Raw genomic sequence first — 24,499 nt, 5'->3', positions numbered from 1 at the left:
ATCAAACAAAAAAGAAAATTCTCTCTCATGCCTTGGGATAGTAATAACTGAGCCATTACTTGTCAGACTGAGAAGGGTTTGAGAATCCAGGGAATTATCAGAGCAGCTGTTGTGTTTCCTTTTAAGGTTTCTGGATCTTAAACAGGTCAGTGGAATTCTTATTAGCTTTTCCAGGGATAAAACTGAACCACAAACCTGCCGTGTGTGCGGTGGCCATGTTCTGCTCTGTGTATCAGAGCCAGAAGCTGGACAGTTTTCCTGTGCTGCTTAGCCAGACTGACACTTGTCACCAATCCCCAGGGAACTGCCACACACCGTTTCAAAAGATGGGAAGAATTTCTCTAGGCTGTCCTATCAGCTTTTATCTATAAATAGACGATCGACTCCTCCAGTCAGTTTTTCTGGGAGGGTGTCTGGTGCATTTCATATTTTTCGATTGCTGGGTGAAATTCCCCTGTGGGCAGAGCAGCTGACAGTTGCCTACAAAACACATAACTCAGGAATCAGGGAGGGAGTACATTTGGTCTTTTGGCATACATTGCTATACCCCTAAGTGGTCTCTGATCTTGTTAGGAAAGTGCCTCTTTGGGAGGGGGAAATAAGCCTCAAACATTTTAAAAAGAGTATTAATTTATCAAAAATAAAACCAGAAGAGCACCATTATAAAAAAAAAGTCTTGATTTTTGTTTTAATCCTTATTCCAGAAAAAAAGTCTATGGGTATATTTCAATGTGAAATTTCATTAAGTCTCCGTGAAACCTGTATAGATTTAAGCAGATTCTTCAATTTAAGCATGTATTTTGCTGAATAAGAATGTCAGCTTCTGCTGAATCTTTATGCAAAATTCTCTCTCAGAAAACTAGGGCTCAGCTTCAAATTCATTAGTAATAGTAATTTAGGTTATTCTAATGGAATAAATGAAGACACACTGTGTACGGTGGAATATTATTCTATTCTTAATTGATATTAGCCTGTTCTTCCCAGAAAGATCACTTACCAGTGCAGACCTGCATAAAAGAATGGATTTCATCACTAGATTTTTCTCTGTTTTTCACTTAGGTGTTTTAGGTCTCACTGCCTTTTAGGGCCACTGACTTCTTGGATAAAGCATCTGTTTTGTTCACAGCAGGGCTTTTTTGGTTGAAACCTTGAGATACTGTGTAAATATGTTTGTGTAGACAGCAGTCTGATGGCTTTTTCCCTGAAATTCCCATTTGCTTTCCTTATCTGCTTCCTCTTCCTTCTCACATGTAGTGGACTGCATGGATCCCACCTGCTCGGGACGAGGCGTGTGCGTCCGAGGAGAATGTCACTGTTCAGTTGGCTGGGGAGGAACAAACTGTGAGACCCCAAGAGCCACTTGTCTGGATCAGTGCTCTGGTCATGGGACCTTCCTCCCAGATACTGGACTCTGCAGCTGCGATCCCAACTGGACTGGCCACGACTGCTCAATCGGTAACATCAGCGCTGACTTACCGTTGGTCTTTTGTTAAACCTTGTGAAATACTCAGATCTGCAAAAAAATGCTAGAGATGTATTCCAGTGAAGCACATGTAGGGCATGAGTAGAAGGAGAAATTCCATTGCTCAACAACATAAATAATTCTGCTACCATTGCTGAGCATAGAGCAATATCATAAATAACTCCATTAAAGCCACCTAGGCTTGCTATTGTTCATTATATGGCTGTAAATGTAATTGATGGTCTACATATAACTTCTTGTTCTGGGGATAGTTCTTGATGAACCCCAGAAGCCACTAAAGGATCTGTTTTGATTTTTAGGAGATGACTAAATAATCTTTAGTGGCTGTAAACAAGAAGGAAGATTTGGTAATATGTCATATCTGCTTTCCCTTCTGAATTCAAAACTTGTTCTTTTCTAGGCTAGAGGAGGATGAGTGACTTATGAGGTTCATATTAAAAGACTGTCCTCTACCAACTAAAAAATTAGTTTACTGAGTAAAAGTACAAGCAGCCACCAAGAATACACCTTTTTATGGGCAGTTTTGTGTAGAGGTTTGGAACAGCAACCTTCATTCCTCCTGTAAATGGGCATCCTGCTCAAAATCTGCATCAGGTGTGTGAATTGAAGGCTGAGGAAAAACTGTTCAGGACCCTTTTCTTCCAAATGAAATTAGCTCTTGGAGGCTACACTGAGAAATAGTGGAATACATTAAATAGTCAGAACCTAGGGAGCATTAGTCCTTTGGCTTTTGTCCTGTATTGTGTGCTCACAAAAAAAAAAGAGACCTCAGCAATAACAGTTCCTGTACCTTACACAACTGGAGTGGAACTAGGCCAGAAATCCAGGACAGCTCAGTATAGGCAGTGAAATGAAAGGAATTTTCAGCAAAGCAACCAAAAAAAAAAAGCTTTTAGGAGAGTGGATATAGTAGAAAAATTACGTAAACAGCATTTTCACTGAGGAATTGCTATCATGGGTAAAGAAAATCAGGTTAACCATTTGCAAGTGTTTTAAGAGAGTAATTTCCAAGGATGAGGCAAACTGAATAAACTGGTGCTAAGAACATAAGAAAACTCTTTTGACAATCATCATTTAGGCTGAATGTTAGGAGCTTGTCATAAAGTAAAATCGACTGGACTGAGGAATATGCAGAAGAAGAGGCCTACTCTACTTGCCTGGGGCTGGAACTAGGTTGATCAAAACTTTTACAGATGTAGGTAGGGAAGTTATCATGCATTGAAGGGAAGATAAATTTGGTGCCAGGCTTTTCCTTTCCCCATATTAACATCTTCAATTCCATACTCTGTGGGTTTATTTTTAAAACCACCATAAGGGGAGAGGTAGTCATGTATTTGTAGTTTGTAGCATAGTTCATAATTGAACCATTATTCTGTGTTTGTACAGAGGTTTGGGGATTGCAGGGATGGATTTGGAAAAATGCTTATTTATGTGTGCAAACAGAATTCACTTTTCCTTTGTTAACCTGCAGGGTCATGTACAGATGATTTATAAGCTTTCCTTATACTGCTTTTATAAATCCATCTAGTGCAAACTTTCTTTGGCAGCATGAAGTTATTTGAGACAAACTTGAGCATCATTCCAAGACCTTTTTCCTCACTGAGCTGCTTGTAACATTCGGGTTATTGTGCCTCACAGCTAAAATCACAGCTAAGGTGATTTGTAAACTTCCATTTCTAGCCCAGACCTTTCCACTGAATTGATGACTTGATTTGAAAGACAGATTTACTCACAGGATATGTGGTACTTTTCTTGCATCATTAAAATAGAGTGAGCAGGCATGCTATTGCATGTAATAACACACTGCTCAGCCCACTGGGGTGGAGGTTCTGTGGAAGGATCTAAAAGGGACAGATTTTTATTGTCCTACAAAACAGAACCAGGCAGTACAGAAGAATTACTAAGGGAAAGAACTAAGTACTTGCAGAAATCACCCTCAGCTCAGCAAAGTAGTCAGGACTGTGGTCAGTCCCAGTGAAAGCTGTAGAACTGTGGCCACGTGGATTTGTGCCAAGGACAGCCCCTTTTGTAAACCACGTGGAGAGACATACCCTGGAAACAGCACAATTATCTGAAAACCCAGAGTATGAGCAGGCACAGTGGATTTTCCAGCTCTTACCACCTTGAAGTTAAGAACAGTTCCTGTCTACAGTGCTGTATGCTGTATTCATTTTGGTTGTCAGGCTTTATGGAAGCAGTAGCTGAAGTCCGTGGATTGTCATATGTAGAAAGTAAAACTAGAGCCTCTTTGAACCTTAGACTGCGTCTTAAAGCTAAGTAGGTAGATTTTAACTGTCTTTTGTGGTAATCTTAGAGAACACAGATTACTGGGTAAAACCCTCACTTTTCACAAAACAATATTACAGAGATTTCTGTTCCCTGTTTATATTATCTTTTTTCATTCCACTTAACCTTCATAGACAAGCTGTGCCAGTTCAGTCTCTTGTGAGAGATTCCCATTCTGAACTGCATTGGAGGAAGAAGTAGTTATATGTTTTGGGGTTTTTTTGCTTTCTGTGTCTGCCCACTGCCAAGATATGCTGAGACAGGGCTGCTGCTCTACTACCTCAGAATTGTCATGCAGGGAAAATGCTTCTCAAACGTATTGCACCCTTTTATGCAAGGGATAGTTTTGTAGGATTACTTCTCCCTCAATATACGCTGTTTTTTGGCCAATTCCCAAATACCAGAAAGAGTATCTTAAAGAAGGGTGCAGAAATAATTCCAGAGATAACTTGTACTGAGCAATAAAAGTGGTATTTTGATTTCTTCGTAGGATAATTAAATCACTTTCCTATTGCATCTTAGTACTGTTGCACAAGCAAATCCAAAAAAAGTTCTTTATAACCCAGTTCAGCTAAAATGTCCAAGGCAATGCTTGGTACAAGAAAGGTAATTAAGGAAGCACTGATCCTAACCCCATTCTTCCAGTCCACTATCACAGATCCTCTGTATCCTAGGCTTTTGGGGGCTATCTCCCTTCACCTCTTATGACCCCTATCTGGCAACTAATGAAGCCATTATGGGGCAGGTGTCTTAACCTCTTATTGTCTGAGTGACATGGGAAGAAGGAAATGGTCTGTGCTGCAGTGTGAAACAGAACTTGCTGTGTGATACAGTCTCATTCCTGACCTATTAAACTGGGCCAACTATTTCTGGCTAATCAAGAGGCAGCACACCACATACCATAAGACATGTTTGCTGACTGCAGTGAAGTGAATAGGTGAGTCATGTCATCTGCACTGGGGGAATGCACCATTTACTGGAGGGATCTCACTGATGCACCAGTATAATCCCAGGCCCATCAAAACAGTATTAGGCTTGGATGCAAAATCATTATTAAAGGAATTAAATTATCTAGTGTTGTCCTTCACTCTCCTCAAATTTAAATCAGTGATTTTCACACTGTTTTGTCTTTGGTAGTCAACATCTTCATATGCACAGTATTCATTCAAATCATTGCAAAGTTGAATATACAAAGCAGCAATAGAAATTATGTTGTATGTGTCTTCAGTGTACTGACTTTTTCTGGGTAGTTGACAGTGGTTGTAGATTGACCTGCATGCAGATAAGGATTCCTTCTCCATCACTCATTCATAATGACTCATGCAGTTTATGCACAGTTGACATCCAGGCAGTACTTCAGACCCTTAAAAATACACTGGAGAAGAGCAGTAATAGGAATAGTACTTTGTATGTGGTAGACCTAAATTGCCAGTGGAGACATAAATCATGGGCTGTACATTGAATAAGAGTTAGAAACTGGAAGCTGGGGCTCAGTGAAGGAGTAAGAAGTTACAATATTTTACATCATATTTTGAAAAGACTTAGAGAGCATGCTTGGCTGGAGACTGAGGCTGAGCTTGCATGACCATATCTCATGAAATCTAGTACTTTGGTCCAATTAATAGCTCCTCTCATGACTTCTGCTGCTAACATGGTTCTCTGAGGATATGGCATTTGCCTTTATGACTGCCCTTTTGTCCCCACTGTGGCAGGGATGAAATGCTGCTTCCCAGTGACTTACTGACACATTTTGTTATGAAGGTCAACAATCACAAAAATATTTAGGCATTTAAAATTTCCTTTAAGCAAATGCAGATTATCAAGCTTTGCTACAGGTTTGTGGAGAACTACATATGGCAGGTAGTCTTAGATAAACCTTGCCTCCAAGCACAGTAGGGAAATAGTGTGGGTACCACAGGGTAGCAGACTAGCTATTTACCCACCTTCCATGACTTTATTTACTTTCCATAGGTTGAGAAGCTGGATTTAAAGTAAAACTAGTATTGTGTGTGAATCCATGTCTCTGGTTGCAGGGAAGCCATATTCTTAGAAATTTCTGCACAGTGAATTGATCAATGGAAAAGCTCCTATTTACTCTGCAGGACTATGGATCAGTTGAAGGCTATTCACAAATAATGATTATATTTAAGACCCTGCATCAGTTAATAGTAATGACTGGATGTTTTAATATCTGTTTAGTTGTATAAATTAACAATGATGAAAGTCTTTCAGGTAGCACACGACAGAGTTACCCACTGCGAAGTTGGTACAGTTCATTGAAACAGGCATCTCTTCTCTCTTCCAGTTAATAGATACAGAGACCATGAAGAATGAACTTTTAAAGAGTTAAGCTGAAGTAAATGCACCTTTACATGGCAATGTGTTTTTTTCACCAGGAGTTGTGCAGGAGACTACTGTGCACACACACAAGCACACACACACACAGAGTCATAGAAGCAGTTCTCATACATTTTATCAGACAATGTCATATCCCATTGTTCAAGGAAGACCAGGGCTAACACAACATGTGTGATAAAATTTGATTTCCTTGGGCTTACTGATGTCAACTTTTGAAAATAAAATCTCGTGCTAATTTTGTGCCATGCTCAAGGCCACCAAAATAAAAAGGATGATTGACAGATGCAGACTTCTAATCAAAATAATAAGGATGGATAAAAATCCATTCTTAGAAAATGTTCATATAAGTCTTCCTTTAAACAGTCATTTTCTTTAGGGATAAAAATGTCTGTAAAAGATGGATATAACATCAGCTCTGATGTGATATGGGCTTGTACTATACTACAGACCAAGACCCCTTTTAATGCCTAAGAAATTGCTGATTTGTCTTTTTCTTAGCTTTAAAGCACATGAGGAAGAACCTCAGGATGCAACACCTGAAATTGATAAATAACTTCATCACTTAAGAAAAAGTCACGCGGTACAGCTATGTGATCAAAGCCCATCTTGAATGCTCTTCCTTCAGCTTGGAACTTGTTCATCTCACTACCATGGCAGGGCTGTAAGAAACATTAGTCTGGGGCAGTTGAAACTTTGGTAGCATAGTGTCTTCAAAGCTGGTCTTCAGAAGATACCATCAAAATCTGTTCTGGCTCAATACCTAAATTGCAGACTCATCCCTGAAAGCCTTACTTTGCTTCTTTAATGGCCATTGAAAGCCAGGAAATGTTTTGTACCAGCAGGAATTTCATCTTCTGCCTTGCAGAAGCATAACATGCTAATTTCTGAACTTGCCATCTCCATTTTGTATGGAGAGAATAACTTTTCTCTCTAAGGGAAGAGTGTGTGCAGCCCAGTGCCCATGCAAGGTTCTCACATATCTGCCTGGCATGTGGATTGTGAAGAAATTAGTGAATCTGTAGAATCAACAGTGTTAATAAGAACTGTCATTGTGAAAAACATGGATTTCTCTATGTAGTTGAGTTTGAGAGTACAGATTTTAGCCTACCCATTGCTGAGATGAACTTGGCTTTTAAAGTCTTCTAAGTTTTTTATTAAAAATGCAATAAAGACTAAAATCTGCCCAAACTTTTGAAATAGAAGTATTCAGGGAATCTTTCATTTGAATATCCTTTTACTCCCTTTCCTTTTATTTATTAAAAATGTATATAAGGAGACCCTGATGTGATAGAAAAAAATATAATAGTTGAAATGGGCTGCAGTTATTTTTGTGGCAAGTCCAGTTCTTCAAAGGTCCAAGTATCTTTGTGCTGAGCAGATGAAAGGGACATAATAAAGGGAGGGAGAGAACTCCCACTCAGATAGAAAATACAACTTACCTTTCAAATATGGATTCCTACTTTAAATCTAAAAGCTGAGAAATTGTTTTAGGACATTTCCCTAGCCAACCAGAGATGCATCAAGCTTCTGTCAGCTCTGGGATGTGTTTAGGATCTTGCTTTTGACCACTTCTCTGCAGCAGTCCATGCAGTCTTGGTCAGACACAGTGACGAAGGGAGGATTGAAGGAGCTGAAAATTTGTGTTCTAGCTGTCATTTCAGACTTGGCCAAAAGCAGTGGAAGCAATGATATCATCAGTCTGTCTCTGACCGTTAGATCACAAAGCATTTGATCTGATTAGGTCATGTCTCAGGCTGAGAATAGTGTGTGTCCAGTCATGTAACAAGCAGTCCCTGGTTCTCATTGACCTTAAGCATTCTGTGATGAGCAAAGCTGCTCTCTTATATCAGCAGTAATCAGTGAAAATTTATCGACCCCTACAAAGGGCAGTGGGAAGACTATTCCATCCCCTGTTTGTTTCCTACAATGATTAGGGCTAATTCCCAGCATGCCAGTTTCAGTTCAGCATTCTTCCCTATCTCCAAATGTGACCTCAGCAGTCACATCATGAGCTCAAAAGTTCTTTTTGTTTGGATCAATTATGCTTTGTGTTGCAGACTTTTCTGGCTGAAAACAGCAGTGTTGTACTGGAGTCAGTGGGGCTCATGTTAATGTGACTAGCTAGTTTGAAAAATTTCACACCACCACAAGATACTAAAATTCCATGTTTAAGAGAATACTGTTGAAGTATGTTTTGAGGATGACTGAGCAATTGGCATGTTTGCTTACATTACTGAGAACTTACCATTTGTATCACTAAGTCTCAGATGACCAAATTTTGGCTTCTTCTCTGACTTTACCTTTGAAGGGAAGAGCCTTTTAATTTTTGAATCTATACCTCTGCTGCTGACTTGCTACTTTCAACCAGGATACCACTGCAATATCAACAGGGTGGATACTTGTGTGAGTCAGTCTCTGCCATGATCTACCTTGATCATGCTGGATAAAGCCACTCATGGCTCAGCAAGGATGGTTGTAGGTTCCATCTCATGGCTTCTCCCCTGGCGTTCAGTTAATTCCATGCTGTTGTTGGTAGATACCTCCTGTGACTGTGACCTTACACTCCAACCCAGTTGGAGCTCATCACAGTCAGAGTTATTGCAAAGGTTTATTGGGTGTTTTCAGCTTCATCAAATCATACTTGAGACTTTGAACTAGGTTGCCCAGAGAAGCTCTGGGTACCTCATCCCTAAAGATGTTCAAGGCCAGGTTAGATGTAGCTTTGAGCAACTTGTTCTGTTGGAAGGTGTCCCTCCCTAATGCAGGAAGTGTAGAATGAGCTGGTCTTTAATGTCCCTTCCAACCCAAACCACTCTGTGATTCTATATATCATTCTAAGTTAGAATGTCCAAGGTTAGGTAATAAGGAAAATAATCTGTGAGTCAGTAAAACAGAATAACATCAAAACTAAGCCAGAAAAAGACAATATAGTCATATAGTGGATTGGTGTCTACTAAAGGCCAGAAATACATGATCTGTTAAGCTGAAGTGGATACACTGAAATTAGTATATTCTCTGCCCCCTTCCAAATTACAAGACATTCATACTCTAAAAATTTGCACTAATGAGCACTTTCTAATGATGTTGAGAGACAAAAGTTTGAAAGTGCTTTGGAGAGACCTCTGCTGCTTTTCAATAAAGTGTTGAGTAAAGTTCAGTAAAGTGTTCTTTTCAGATCAGTGTTGAGGCATATGGACAGCATAGCAGATAAAAACCTTCTGGAGCAGCTACTGCTGCATTACATTTGTGTGGATAGACATCTTCTGGATATGTCAGCCCTACATGTTTCATACGTGTTCAATGTCTCCTTTTGAAGAAGATGAATAACAATAAAAAGTTCTTTGGCAGAATGTTGTCTGAAGAAAAAGGAATCCATATTGGGACTGAGCTCTAAGTAAGGGAATCCCAAGCAAATCTAGCTTGTGATCACTTCAACACACACATTTGTAAACGATCTGTTGAATTTATTTTAGAAAAAAACAAAATTCACAGAATTGGAAAATAAATCAGTTATTTTTAAGCATGAGCAAAACACTTTTCTGCTGTCAAATTATCTCTTCCTTATGGACAGAGAGGAAATTAAAATTAACCCAGAGAAAAATCCTTCTTAGGAACTTCTTTTAATATATTAGGAATTGTTTCTTTTCTGGGAAGCTTTAACACATCCCAGAAAGCATAGAGATTCAATTAAACATCAAAGAGAAAAATACAGTTCTGCACTTGAGATATTTATTTTTATTCAACAAATCTCGGCTCCAAGACTGAAGCCTGACAATACCTGGCATTTCATGTCCTGCTATTCAGCAACAAGAGACAGTTTAGAGTTCATAATAATAAATAAATGGAAGGTTGACATGAGTATGAAAATAAATCATAGCCATAGAGGAGATGCTTTAGACACAATGTGATGGTCAGTCCTTAGCATTTAAGGCAAGGAAGAAAACAGAGTATAAATACTGTAGAAACTAGAAGCTGATAAAAAGCACCACAGCAGTTTAATGGAATTTCATCATACAAAACACAGCTTTCCAGACAGGAACTGGAAGACTTTTATGCAAATATGAAGCATGCTGAAATTGCACTTTGAAGTGAGATACTTTTTTAAAAGACGTTCCAGCTGTATCAGTGTACATTGTGCAGCTAACGGTGTACATTGTGCTCCTGTTCTCAATGTTGCTGTTTCTGGCAAGAATTCCCAAGAATCCCATTGTGCTCGATCCTGCAAGCTGACAGAGTTAAAGGCTCAGTCTTGGAGGACAGACATACATCAGTTTAAGTATCTTACTCTACCAAACCCCTTCATTACTCGAGGATGGAGGATGGAGGGTGGGTTCCAGGGCAGTTACAGACACATCTCCTGGATCTACTCAGCACCCGGTGAGGACCCACTCTGTGGAATGTTTACTCATCTCCAAATTAGACATTCTAGAGGCACCCCGCTTCCTGATTTGGATCTCCAGAGAGAAATGAGACCTAGAAGGGGATTTGCAGAGGCCTTTCACTTAAACACAAAGCTGTTTATGCCAGCAAAGAACTAAGTACCAGGAGAAAACTGGGGGAAAAGGCTGAAGTGGGGTTAATCTTTTCTGTCTAGTTGAGGGCCAGAGATGAGTCCTTTCTTTTATTAGGGGTTTCCACCAACCTTTCTCCTAGATACAGCTCAACCACTTAGAGTGAAAACTCTCTCCTCTTCCGTTCTGAATGTGTTTTTATACCTTCTTTGTGCATACGCAGTCTTTGCTGCAGGTGCAGAGTTGCAGAGTTATCCCTCCTGCACATGTATTGAAGATCTGTACTCAGTCCTCCTGCTGCAGAGCTGGCAAGAATCAACATTCAGGCCAACTCAGGTGTCCTGGTTAGGGTCACTCTGTAATGCAGGATATGCATTCTCCAATGCAGGCATTCCAGGATGCTCCTCAGGGCTTCATGTTCAGGAGGTAAAAATTCAGTCTCCAAGTCACATTTCAAAGCCATTGCTGAAAGTCAGTGTTCTTCCTGATGAGGAGTGATAGCAAAGCTGGTGGATTCATTTTCAGTCTACAGAGAGCATCCTTTAATCTTGATTTCCTCATCCATGGAAAGAAAATAAATAGCTGTTACCTTTCAGTTATGTTCAGTTTACTGAGCTGTGTAAAACACACCGAGGCCCTTGAGTGGAGCAGAGAGTCATCTCAGTACCAAAAGCTTAATTGCGCTCATAAAAGGACAGGTTTTATATTTATAGACATAAATAATTATTATTATTTCTACATAAGTAATATTTACATATTTGATGCATGCTTTAAAAATAGATGAAGAGATTATTTGTTTAAAGGCATTAAATTATGCAGACGTTGCTTTCAGAACATGATCTCTGAAGGTAAAAATGCATCTCTCAATTAATGACGTGGACAGAACTTACACAATCATTCCCTGTTTGAACCAAGATGGTTTTCAGAGGATTTCGTGCTACAGATCTGTAACTGGCAGTGACAGAAAATCCACACCTCTTCTTTGAGGTTTTTTTCTTGCTCCCTGGTTTGATCCTTTCCTTATAACATTTGTAAAAAGAATGGTTTTAAAAGCTAATGCGCTTTATGTCTTCTCCAGTAGCAGCACAGGAGTTCATGTCACTGCAGAGTTATCAAATCACAGGAATGAGTTTCATAACACTGCAAAATGTGTTTCGTTATGAAAAGTGTCTTTAGCACTTCACTACTATCTAAATCATGCTGATCACACCACTTTCTGGCATTTTCATCTGTATTTTTTTATTTCTTGCTTTTTCCAGATATTCCCCATAAATTACCTTCTAAAGCAGGTTGTGAAAACAAGGCTTAGCTCCTCACCAAACTCACCCTTTTAGCTCTGTGCGTGCCTCCCTCCTGTGCTTTTCTGGAAAAAAAATCTGTTTGAGGCTGTAAATGGCTTCAAATGAGCCAACTTGAAATGGAAAAATCCCAGTTAAGGCAGATTTTTAATTATTTAATTTTCTATTAATATACTGAAGGTCAGTGGAACTGACCCAGTTTTCAGGAAGCTCTGAGCAATTTCACCTGGTCTTATATTTTAGCACTAAATCCATATTTATTAAAGGATTTAGCAGACAGGTCAGAAGCAGCTAAATCTCTGATTCTGCATCACATGAATGCTAAAGAAAAATCTTCATCTGCATTGCTCTTCTCTAAGCTGGAAAGCTTTAAACTGTTGTCAAGCCAATATGAGGATATGTGGGGGGATAGGGGTAAACATGTAAAAATGGATTTGCTAGAAATGAAGCACAAATTAACATCATTATCCCTTTTCCAACTCCAGTTTTTAATGTAATGTGAAAATAATATGAAATTTTGAATGATGCCGTTTCCCATGTTGGAGGCTCCTGTGTCTGTTCCATCAATTAAAAAGGGCCATGAACAAAGCACTGCACTGGTGGGTTAGTGTTTGATAGATTTCTTTTCCCACTTTTCTTCTGAAATATCAAAGGCAGCATAGCAGACTTTTTGTTCTTAAGGGGACAGATTTATGTCAGTTTTTAGCAGGATATGCAAAAAAAAAAAAAAAAAAAAAAGCAGGTACAAGTTTTTTATTTGTATGACTAATTGCTTTGGTATTCTAACTTCTGAAGTGCTGTTAATGGACTGTGACCTCATTATACCTGGCACAGTTCGAATGCAGAACAAAAGGATAATCTTGGCCTCAGATAGTTGAGATTCTTAAACTTTAAGTGAACAACAACAGAGAGAGACATGCTGATGGAGACAGAATAAAATTACATTACATTTTTCATCAACACACTGTAGAGAAGTTAAGGCACATCAGCATCCACTATCAAGATTTTGGATAGTATTCAAGATGGATTAGGATTTTTAAGAGAGCTTTGAGGAATTCTGAGGCATTTTTAACAGACCAGACGGAAGCCCCTCCTCCAATCATGAGGAGATAATGAGGAAAAAAGAAAAAAGAAAAGCCATTTGTCTGAAAACTAGCCCGCAGGCAGTTGAGTATGGGCTCATAGAAGCACAGAATGGTTTGTGTTGGAAGGGACTGTAAACGTTGGTTAGTTCCTGCCCCCCTGCCATGGGCAGAGACACCTTCCACTAGACCAGGTTGCTCTGACCTTCAATAATGGGCTGGTTCCCGGTGGAGATGAGCAGTGATGAAACAGAGCAGTCCTGGAACTGAGGATGAATCATTTTTATTATTATTATTTGCATGAAAAAGAAGCAGAATGGAATGGCATTATGCTTTCTAAGAATAATGTGTATGATAAACTAAGATGTCTGGAGGAACCACCCCAACCTCAACGATGCCTTGAGCACTGTCTGCTCCAGAAATTCTCCATGAAAGAGAATCTGAGTGAATCATCCTCTGGAACTATCTCTCTTTTCTTCTTGACCCACAGAGGGCAATTAGGCTCTATTCAGTTCTTCAGGTAAGACTGACATAACATGAGGTGAGATTCAGGCAGTGCAAGATATCACTCGAAGACAATAATGTGACAAAACCCCAGATGGGAACATTGATAAGAACTTGATTCCTTAGGAAAAAGTCTACATCCATTAATCAGTTACCATCCATCAGTGCCCTCTGGTAAGTAAAAACATCAGGGAGCAAAATACAGGGTAATTCTCAAAGTCCAGGTGTTTCTCACAGAGGTGCTTGGCTTGATTGTAGTTTTTGAGGACATTAAGCCACATATCTGCTTTTAGAATTGGGATCAGATTTACTCAGAGGATCCCCTCTCTTCAAGGAACTACAAACAGCTTTGAGAGCTGCACTGTGAGATGAGGTAAAACACAGTGCACCTCTAGGAAAGGATAAGGAGTGGCTAAGCTGTTCATACAAACACTGGATGAGATGAAAGATGAAAGGAAATATTTAGTCACCTTTTGGGAACAGCTGGTATGAAAATATTTAACAGGCAGGTCTTTTATGCACAGGCAGAGCATTCTAACTAAGCTTAAATAGGCAGGAGCAATATAGTGCAGCTGGCCAGTGTGTGAATACGGTAATAGGAGAATTAAAAGCTTTCCTTCTCATTTGCTCATGCAGCTCAGATGGTAGCTAATCATGTCCTCTAATTTTAACAACAGAATTGGGAAATGTACCAAAAAATGCAGCTTGTAATAAGAACAGAGGTGACAAATTCTGTCCCTGGGACTGAATGACAAAGAAACGATTCACCTGCCTTCTTCTGTAAAACAGTCTTAGCTGTCTTATTCTGTCCAAAAAGACATGTATTTAAGTGGAAGCTTAATCTGAAATCCATTTTGATAATTTCTTTGAGTGCCACCAGAAAAGTAAAGGCTACTCTGACTGTTTAATCACCCATCAGAAACCTGTGAGCGTTTAAGAGGGCTGTGTTGTAAAGGACCAGGGCATGTAGCAGGTTATGTGTTGTAAGGCTGTTTAAATTGTAGGGTACCCATCTATCTTTAAACTGGCAGGTAAATGGAAGATTTAGTTTTGAGAGTTCCTGGCTCCTGCTTCCCTGTTGGAAATAATTAAACTACACTTTAGGGAGATTGTCGTAAGTAGTTTGCTTCACAAGTTTTTTTTAGAGCTGAGAGTCTGTATTACAGTTCTTGGGGCCTGGGAATCCAAACCACTTTATATATCCATTATATATTAAGTATGCATTCATAACCTGGAACCTGCACACTTTTGTGTGCATGGGTGGTGGGAGATGAAACCCAGGATGTTACCAGCATTCCCATTCTGGGTTAGCCTAAGATCTGTTTGTTTATACCATGCAGTGCATATCCCTGGCCCACGTGTGCAAGACTGTTCCTTGGCAGCATGTTGTCTGAGAAATATTTCAGATGTAAATGTTGCAGGGAGTTTTCCATACTTTTTCATAGGAATGACTGCACAGAGGCTTCGCTTTTCAGAACATGATTTTTGTTTTCTCTTCATCATTCTTGAATGCACTTCATTGTCCTAGTTTGACACCTTTAAATAACTCCAGGAGGCTTCTGACTCACTATTCCTATTATCTCTGGGTTTTTTTCCTCCACCACTAATCCATAGACATCTGACATTTCCATCTTACCTATAGGACACAAGACTGCATATTGGTATTGGGACATCAGGGAGTTCATGCGCCTGTCTCAGAGCTCACATTTCCCTGTGGATCCATCACTTCTTTATGCCTTGGTTACTTTATCTGAAAGGTGCTGCACCTGAGTCAGGGGAACCCTCGCTATCCATACAGGCTTGGGGATGAGGGATTGAGAGCAGTCCTGGGGAGAAGGACTTGGGGTGGATGAAAAGCTGGACATGACCTGACAATGTGCTCTCACAGCCCAGGAAAGTCAGTTGTGCCCTTGGCTGCATCCGAAGCAGTGTGGCCAGCAGGGCGAGGGAGGGGAGTCTATCCCTCCACTCTTGTGTGGCCCCACCTGGAGTGCTGCATCCAGCTCTGGGACACACTTGTGGGCGTCTCCAAAACAAGAAGGTTGTGGACCTATTTGAGCAAGTCCAGAGGAAACCACAAAGATGATCAGAGGACTGAGACACCTCTGCTCTGGGGGCAGAGCGAGGGTTGTTCAGCCTGGGGGACAGAAGGCTCTGGGGTGACTTTATTGTGGCCTTCTTATTATTTGAAAGGGACTTACAAGAAAGATGGGGACAGATATTTTAATAGAGCTTTAGTGATAAGGGATAATTGTTTTAAACTAAAAGAGGGTAGATTTAGATTAGATATGAAGAATTTTTTTACAAAGAAGGAGAAGAGGATATAATGGTGTGAAGTGACCAAGCTGGCATCCTCTGGATTGCTTGGTAAACTGGGAACAAGAAAAATTTCACCTTATTTGATATTCTGAGATCAAAGTTAAACGTTTATGAATAAAGAATGTGAACTAATAACCAGAGAAGGGATTGCAGTCAAACTAGAGTAGTCCTATGGTAAAAGAATGCTGGAAAGCACCTGAGGCTGCAACAATAATTTTTGGAGTTCAGGCTTAAATACCAGTATTGTCAGATTTTGTACTTTCTCAAGGTATTTCTTCTCAGCTTGCTGAAATTTTAGCAGCGTAAATCTAGCTTTTGATTTTTTATCTGCTGTTTCCTTTATCCTCCCCAGACTATTAGACTTTATCAGGTCACCCAAGGAGAACCAAATTTATTTCCGTCTTTTTTTTTTTTTTTTTTCATCATTACTGCTATATTAACCAACTTGCAGGTCCTATATGTTCATCACCACCCTGACCAGCCCACACTCCCTTGCTGTACTGTCTGGCATTTGGGGAAAAAAGGGGAAAACACACGTCTGGGCTCCAGCCCTTCAGCAAGTCAATAACTGCCCATCCCTTATGCTCTTATCGGGTACTGTAGTATGATATTACCTTCCTCGCAGCCAAGAACTCTGAAAATCTGTGTCTCCGTGCCAGATGCAAAGTAAAAACTTCTGACAGCAACTCGAGCCCTTCCTCAGCCATGCCTTTGTTGTTTGAAAGTTTAATTTCTACTTGCTTCCAATAAACCCTGCATTAGATTCTGTTATATCTCAACAGCAAGTGGTTTGTGCACATGCTCTGTTTAAGTACCCAAGATATGCAAATACTTTTGCAAGTTTGATTCTAAATGACACAGACAAGTTCCGGAATGTCTTAAGCCCATTTAAACTCCAGAGTTCTTTCACTAGGAGGTTAAGCATATAGGACTAAATGTTTGAGGGGGTTTGGAGACATCAACGATTTTTCAGTAAAAGGAGTTTTACTGGAACCTGGAAACTGTTCCACCACCCTGAGCTTTTTGGGAAGCAAGGACTAGATATTGTTTTCATGTCACATTTTAAAAATGTGGTGTTTCCTGGACATGCAAGGCATTACTGTTGTTCTTACCATAAATTACTTTTGTCCAAAGAGCTCTCTGATCCTTTTCATCAGAAGTCCATTTCATCATAAGGGGCTGAAGACCTCACAGCTCTCTGCTGTAGTGCACCACTTTTCTCCTGAAGCTGAAGTGGATTTTCCAGCCCTATATCAAAAGTTCTTGAACAGCCCAAGTATCCTGTAAATGGAGTATTCATTAGCAAAAGACTAAAAGCAACTTAAGTACAGCTGAATTTCAGTCAGGTGTGATGTTAATGCAGGCTGAGTAGTTTTGAATATTTTATATGCAGCCAGTGACACAGAGAAAAAATGTGCACTGCAGAATAACCCTGGTACGCCTTTCTGTGCTTCCAGCCAAGCCCTGCTCAGCATTTCTTCTGGCCACATCTCCATGTCCCCAAAAGGATCTGTGTCCTTACCCTGTAAAATCTATAAAATAGCTCAGTGAAGCAGAAGGCTTGAGGTCAAAACATTTGGAAATTTAGAAGCACCAGACAGAAGTCAGAGAGAAGACCTCATAGGCTGAAATGCTGTGAATTGCCTCTCCTCCCATTGAGGAAGGGAGAGTGTAGTCAGGGTTTGTGAGAGATGGAAAGTAGCCGCCAAGTAATGAGTCTGAAGAGGAAATAGATTCATTTCATTTCATCTGCAGTGCTACACTGCATCAGTATTTGGGCTTTGTTCTTTTCCTTGAAATCAATCCTGTATAGTAATGATGGTAACAGGCACTTTAACACCTGATTCATGAGTATCCCTTCTCCACCAAGTATCTGTTTTTCTAGACAAATACAGTGTAGATAAAAATATGTCTTCCAAATTCATGCCAAGGCTATGCCAGGTTTTAGACAAAAGTCTAGTGCTGGGTAAAAATACTATGCCTGTGTTCTCAGGTCTACTAGGGCTCAGGGAGATTTGGGAAGGCCATCATCCCTGAAAAGGCAAGGTGCTTTAGCTCTTTGCTTTTTGAAGGTAAGTACCAAAATATCCGGCTGTGGCTGTGCTTCCATTAACTCTGATAAGACTTGGGAACAAGCACCATCCTATCAGCTCCAATGTGTGTGGCTCACAAAATATATAGTTGTGCCTGAATGTCTGAGAGGGGATTTTTAATGGGGTGGTAGGAGAATAGGGACATAGACGATGTGCAGATTTAGTAGAAATAGAAATATCCTTTCTTAATTTTAAAGTGAGAAGGATTTTAATGAATTCCATCCCCAGAACTGTGGTTTAAGAAGTAATAAACAGGCTTTGTCAGCACTTAACTTTAGCATCAGTAGTTTATCAGCACATTGTTTCCACACTTAACCAGATTTTAATTAAATGTGACTTCCGTTCTGTGCATTGGAAGAGCCTTCCCCTTCGGATTTGAGCATCACAAAAGCTTGAGGAGTGCAAGAGAATTAGAAGGCAAATAGAAGGATCAATCACAGCAGACCCTTGCAATCCACGTCCATCTCTTTTTTGTAATATACTTATTAGATTCTTATTGTCAGGAAGGATTAGTGTTACGAGCTCTAGGAATTCCTTTCATTGCCCTGTAAGGCGAGGTAGTGAAGTGTGTCTGCTTTTCTTAACAATAACACTCTGGATTTTCCCCCTCTCCCTTCTCTCTCTCTCCACCCATATCCTTTCCTCTGTGTTGTCTCCTCTCCCACAGAGATTTGTGCAGCGGACTGCGGAGGACATGGCATTTGTGTCGGAGGCACCTGCCGCTGCGAGGAGGGCTGGATGGGCACAGCCTGTGATCAGCGGGCGTGTCACCCACGCTGCAATGAGCACGGGACCTGCCGCGATGGCAAGTGTGAATGCAGCCCGGGCTGGAACGGAGAGCACTGCACTATTGGTAGGGAGAAAGAAAACCCGACTCCTTTTCCGAGAATAATTGATGATCAGGGAGGAGAAAAGGCGCATGCTTAATTGAATATGTGTGACTTAGTGTAGCATGAGCACCTTTGTTCTTGGATTTCAAATTCTGACATCATACATTTTCATGTGGGAACAAGACAAAATGTCCTTTCATTTGTTGGTGACATGGCTATATATATATTTTATTATCAGACATGAAGTGCACCTATGTGGTGTTTGACAAGTCTTTAAATGTCAGCTAGAAGCTTTTTTTAAAAACATCCCACTTTACCTCTCTTGAGAGGTCTCTCTGTGGCCTCCAAGACCTCTCTACTGTGGTGACAGCATTTTTAGAAACATGCATCTGATTTTAAGTTTTCTTTGCTTTTATTTCCTACGTTATTTGCACTGTCACTTTGCTTGCCAGTATAAAAGAGGAAACTGCAGTCAGATGATTTCTGGCTGGAATTTAACTCTGTCTTGCTTATCCCTTGTCTGTTCTGCTACCTTTCTAACCATTTCACTTCCCTCTTGCTTTGCTTCTGTATTCCTCATTTACTGGCACTACTCATGAGCTCTCTCTATCATGTCTCTTATTATTGATGTTATTATTAATAAGAAGCCAACAATATGCCTGAATCATGCAAAGAGGTTCAGTTCTCATATTAAGCAATTTGCAGCATTATTAAGAACTGCCTTGGCTGCACCTTTTTCCTTCACTCACTTACCTACTTAATGCATTTTCTGTTCTTCCTTCTTTCTGATTGTCATGCATTCAGCCTCTTCAGTTCCCCTTCCGTATATGCTATAAAATCAGTAACTCTAAATTCCCCAGATACCTTTTATTGTATATTAATAGAAAACTAAATTAGTGAATCCAGTTCTGTTCTCAATAATGCCTGTGTGAACCTGAAAAAATTCAGTTGACTTTAGAGGAATGGTTACAGAATGAAAATTCTCCTCCAGTCATTTTATTTTAATCAGCTTCTTTTAAAGACAAGAAAATTTACCTCTATGTTACGTTCATTATGTCATGATAACTAAAAATCACACTTCATCACGACTAACCAATAGCAATACCTGGGCAAACATCAGCATAGTTATTGTGAGGATTAGCAGCTAAGTTATATGAGACATCACTTCCTTTGCTTGAACACCAGGTGCATTTGCACACACAAAGACAGGAAATGAAGCCTGATCTCAGTATTTTAATTTCAGCGTTAGGATAATGGTACAAACCATACCTATGGCTCAATTCTACTTACCATTTATTTATGCTAATGTCACGCTATCACATTATGGTCTCCACATGCATCTCCCTAATGAAAAATATTTAGCTTTTAAAACTTCCTTTGTCTCATTAGACATTGCATTCTGCTTTCTTGTCAATGTCCCTAGCAGCTTTCATTTCTTTTCCTGAGAAAGGGATTGAAAAACCCACCTTTCTTAAATACTTCAAAATGAAAAGAGAGCAGTCCTATGTTAATATAAATCCTCTGTTTCTATAATATTATTTTATAGCCTTTTATTCAAGCAGTTTGATTTGGAAAACAACACAGATTCATGAAAGAGTTTAAAACAACAAAAAAAATCAGCAAAAGGCCCCAAAGACAGGGGACAGTTTTATATGGAAATTATTTATGCAGGGAAAAAATTCATCCCCTTAGTGCCATTTTATTAGTTCTGCTGTAAAACCAAAATGCCATTAGTTCAGTATATGATAATTCTCCACACAGCTGATATGCCTGGACTGTTTTCAAACAACAAGCTTTTATCTTTCATGGTAATTAAATTTATTTGTAGTATTCCTCACTCTAAGTATAAATGTTATCATGGGGAAGGCCAGCACTGCAATGCAGTCAGCATTGAGATTTTGCTGGTGCATACTCTCATTTTGTGTGCTGCTACCTTCCTGTTGCAGCTCTGCCTTGATTTAGGAATCATTTTTTGATACTTAGAGTGCTGGAGCTGTTTCTTTTCACTTTCCCCCCTCCTCATCTCCTTGCATGGTGATTTAGCAACAAATTTGTACATAGTCTCCTGCCTCTGAAGCTGTAAACACTATTTCCTACAGAATATAGGAATATATACAGAATTTCGTTGATGAATGTGTAGAACATAAAGGAAATTTGGCAAAGTTGTAAATACCCGAGAAAATTGAATGGTTTTAGCAAGAGTAATAAGCTAGTTATGTTGGCTCAAATGAAAGGACATTGACTTGGAATTACATTAAGTATGTGGAAAGCATTCCCCTTGTCCTTGTGTAATTTCCCTGCATGGCAAATTGTTCTGTTGATGGTAATTCCGTATATGTCTATGTCATGGCCCGGTTTGCTTTAGCACTGACAACCCTATTGCTGAAGTGATGCTTTACCAGTATTGCCGTGTGTGCAGGTAACACGGTAGAAATGGATGATACCAGTAAGGGACACTGCTTCCATTTCCTATCAAGCATGTGTGAGAGTAAGACATCCTTTTGTTTTGTTGGTCATAGGAGGCTCTTTCTTACGGTGTTCCAGGTACTCTGATCCCAGTGGATTAATTTTGTTTGCTCCTATGAAGAGTTGTGTCACTGAATGTACTACTTTGATTGCTCACATTCAGAGATTTCATTAGAGTAACCCCACTTAATTCCCTACTAGGAAATTGATGCAGAAGCTTGCATTCATCATCCCAATTCAGCAAACTTAGTGCAGGAGAGTAGAGCTGAAAATTGATTATCTAACTGCAGGAATCCTGAAACCCAGCAGAAGGGTTCGGTCAGTTTCTGATAGGAGCAAAACACACCATGACAACAGCATCAGTGCCAGACTTCCGTGATGGGTTCTCCACCATGTTCCAAATTCATCCCTAATTAGAGACATTGCAGGAATTCAAGTTTCTTCTGTTATGGTTCAAATTACATCCAGGAAGCATGGTGGGTTTTAGGAGCATAGAGTTTAAAGATTAAAAAGACCCTCTTACTGTGAGCTCTGAAAGGCCAAATTACAGCTCAGCTCTGTAGTAGGCTGCTCAAGGGCTTGCCTCACAGGAAGCAGCACAGAAAATTTCCCGGGTTTAATAAAGAATCATAGAATCACAGAATTGTTTGGACCTTAAAGATCATCTAGTTCCAACCCTGCTGACATGGATAGGGAACCTTTCACTTGACCAGGTTGCTCCAAGCCCCATTCAATATTGTCTTGAACACTTCCAGGGGTGGGGCATCCACAGTTTCTCTGGGCAACCTGGGCCAGTGCTTCACCACCCTCACAGTAAAAAATTTCTTCCTAATACCCAATCTGAACCTGTTCTCCTTCAGCTTAAGGCTGTTCTCCCCTGTCCTATGAGTACATGCCCTTGTGAAATCTCCTTCTCCAGTTTGTATGATTCATATAGGGTTATTTAGAAAAACAATGGCAGAGGGGGCTTCCCTGCATGGTGGTGTCAGGATATTCACTATCCTTTGAACAGCCTGGACACAAGACCAAAGCCATCTCTGGAAGTTCAGTTGCTGCAGCTAAATACTCCAGAGTCTCTGGAGACATGAGGAACCAGCTGCTAGCTCTCCAAGCACTCCACAGCCTACCTAGGAGGATTTCAAAGCACCTCAGTGCCTAATCTCCACTGATGTCTGCAAAAGCTGTGTGTTTAGCTCCTTTTGGAAATCTGGTCCTGGCATGCATGGGTGATGTATGCAATAACAATGCCCAGACAGACAGGCAGACAGCCTGTCCCACGCCGGCTTCTGCTTGTGGCGCCATCAGCCTGGGGTTTGTTTTACATAGCAAAACTCTGATTTTTGAGAAATCTGCCCCTTTAAGTTTGCCTTTCATCAATCTTCTTGCATAAATAATCACACATGTTCTGAATAGCTGAGGTTGTAATCAGTGCCTCTCCATTTCTGCTGGAGCAGCTGGAATCCAGACAAGGCACATTACAGGTGGATCCTGGTCTCTTTTCCCCAGCTTTCTAACACATCACTTGTGCTCTTTGAATGCATAAAGCAGCTCAGTCCAGGCATGGCCCAAGACAAAAATAAGCCTACCAGTGTCTGGGGAAGGTTCTTGCTATCTTGTAGATGTGGTGCTTAGGGACAGGGTTTAGTGGTGGACCTGAAAGTACTGGGTTAGTGGTTGCACTCGATGATCTTAGAGGTCTTTTCCAACTCTAATGATTCTGTGATTCTAGTCTCTGCCCAACAATCAGTGCTCAAGTGCATCCACAGCAGAAGCTGAGCTTTGTGTGACCCTCTGGCACTTACCCTGCCTCGTTGAGATGGCTACCTTTGGGCAGGAGAAGACCATAATTATAGCAGTCAGTGGAAAATGCGCACTTTCTGTGCTGTTCTGACATGATCTTTAATCAATCTGAAGGTAATCTGACCTTAAATAGTTTGGCAGAATATTTGCCAGTAAATATTAAGCACAGATGAACTTCAAAGACTGTTTTCCCTGACTCTGTAGCATAAACTTCTTATGCTGTCCCTGGTTCAGGAATGGATGTTTACTTTCTCCTCTCCTTCACATTTGTGTGATCTCAGTTTAACTCCAGTGATTTCCCTGAGGCTCTGTCCACTTTACTTCATAGGAAAGATAAAGGAAAAAAGAATATTTGGGAAAAGAAGAAGGAGAGCATAGTGGGAAACATGTCCTTCTAAAGGGCCTGCCTGCAGCATCTCTCACTTCTCTTTTCCTTCCCTCCCTCTCTGAGTCAAGAGAAATACTCCTTATAATTCTCCTTGTGTTTCAGACAAAGTAAACCCAAGTTAGCTCAGGCTGGTGAAACAAGGGGGCTTTCACACTGAGAAACGGTCACAGGAGCTCCTCCCATAGCAGTTCTGAAGTGGCTTCCAGGAGTAGGGTGGTGACATGGAGCTGAGTGTAGTGATGCCTTTAAGTGCAGAGGACACCTTGGAAAAGTAGCTTTTCTTCTGAACTCCTGCTTAATTTCTCAGGATGTCTCACATGCCCACAGCGTTTCCAAAGGAGTTTCTGTCGGGAATAAGATGATATTTTAATGCCAGAAGTATAGCCTGTACGGGTTTAGAAAAAAAAAGATTCCTATAGGAAGCCCCCTTATTTTTCAAATTACAGGAAAACATTGATATATAACTGACACATGGTTGGCATTGGCAGCTGCCTTCACTGCCATCAGCTGCACAGTGACTGCCTGAGTTAACAGGTTGGGCTGCTGTGGATATCAAAATCCAAGAGATACATTCCTAGGCTCCAGCCACCATCCAAGCAGATGGTGATGCTGTGCTTCCTGCATCGCTGCCACCACATCAATGTGATTAATTCACCTCTTCGCCAAGCCTCATCATACCCCACACTAAGTGAGCCCTCCCAGCCCTCTCCACTTATGGACAGTAGTTCCTAGAAAGATCCATTACACTCACAGAATGGAAAAATAATGCCTGCAAGGGCCATGACCTCCCAGGTGGACAGTGTGCCTGAATGAACCTGAAACAAAAACTTCTTCAAAAAGTACCAGGACACAGCTGAGACAGAGATTGCAGGGAGCAGGCAAGAGAACAAGGGAAATAATGTTTAAGTAGGTATTGAAATATTGAAATGCAAGATTCAGAGCCTCTCCTTTATTAATAAAGACCAGCTGGTGTTAGGACAGAGAGTGCCGCCTGCTGGCATGCACCAGGGCTCTCTGAGGCACGACGTCTTTGCCACCAGCCTTCTTCTTGACACCAGAAAATCAATAAGAAGGTGGTTTT

At 40.5% G+C, this 24,499-nt stretch overlaps 1 protein-coding gene across 8 annotated transcripts in view; it reads left to right on the top strand.

Annotated features, from left to right (window-relative positions):
- TENM4 (teneurin transmembrane protein 4) overlaps positions 1-24,499 on the top strand; it is a 1,535,416-nt gene that overhangs the window by 1,390,336 nt on the left and 120,581 nt on the right. For all 8 annotated transcript variants that reach the window (XM_088159254.1, XM_088159253.1, XM_088159247.1 and 5 more), the window contains 2 exons: positions 1,255-1,455; positions 18,602-18,787. In XM_088159254.1, the coding sequence (XP_088015380.1) occupies positions 1,255-1,455; positions 18,602-18,787 (387 nt within the window). The remainder of the gene's footprint in view (positions 1-1,254; positions 1,456-18,601; positions 18,788-24,499) is intronic.

This window comes from Sturnus vulgaris, chromosome 2 (assembly GCF_052056855.1).
Source record: "Sturnus vulgaris isolate bStuVul1 chromosome 2, bStuVul1.hap1, whole genome shotgun sequence".
Lineage (NCBI taxonomy): Eukaryota > Metazoa > Chordata > Aves > Passeriformes > Sturnidae > Sturnus > Sturnus vulgaris.
This window is presented reverse-complemented; position numbering and strand designations above follow the sequence as displayed.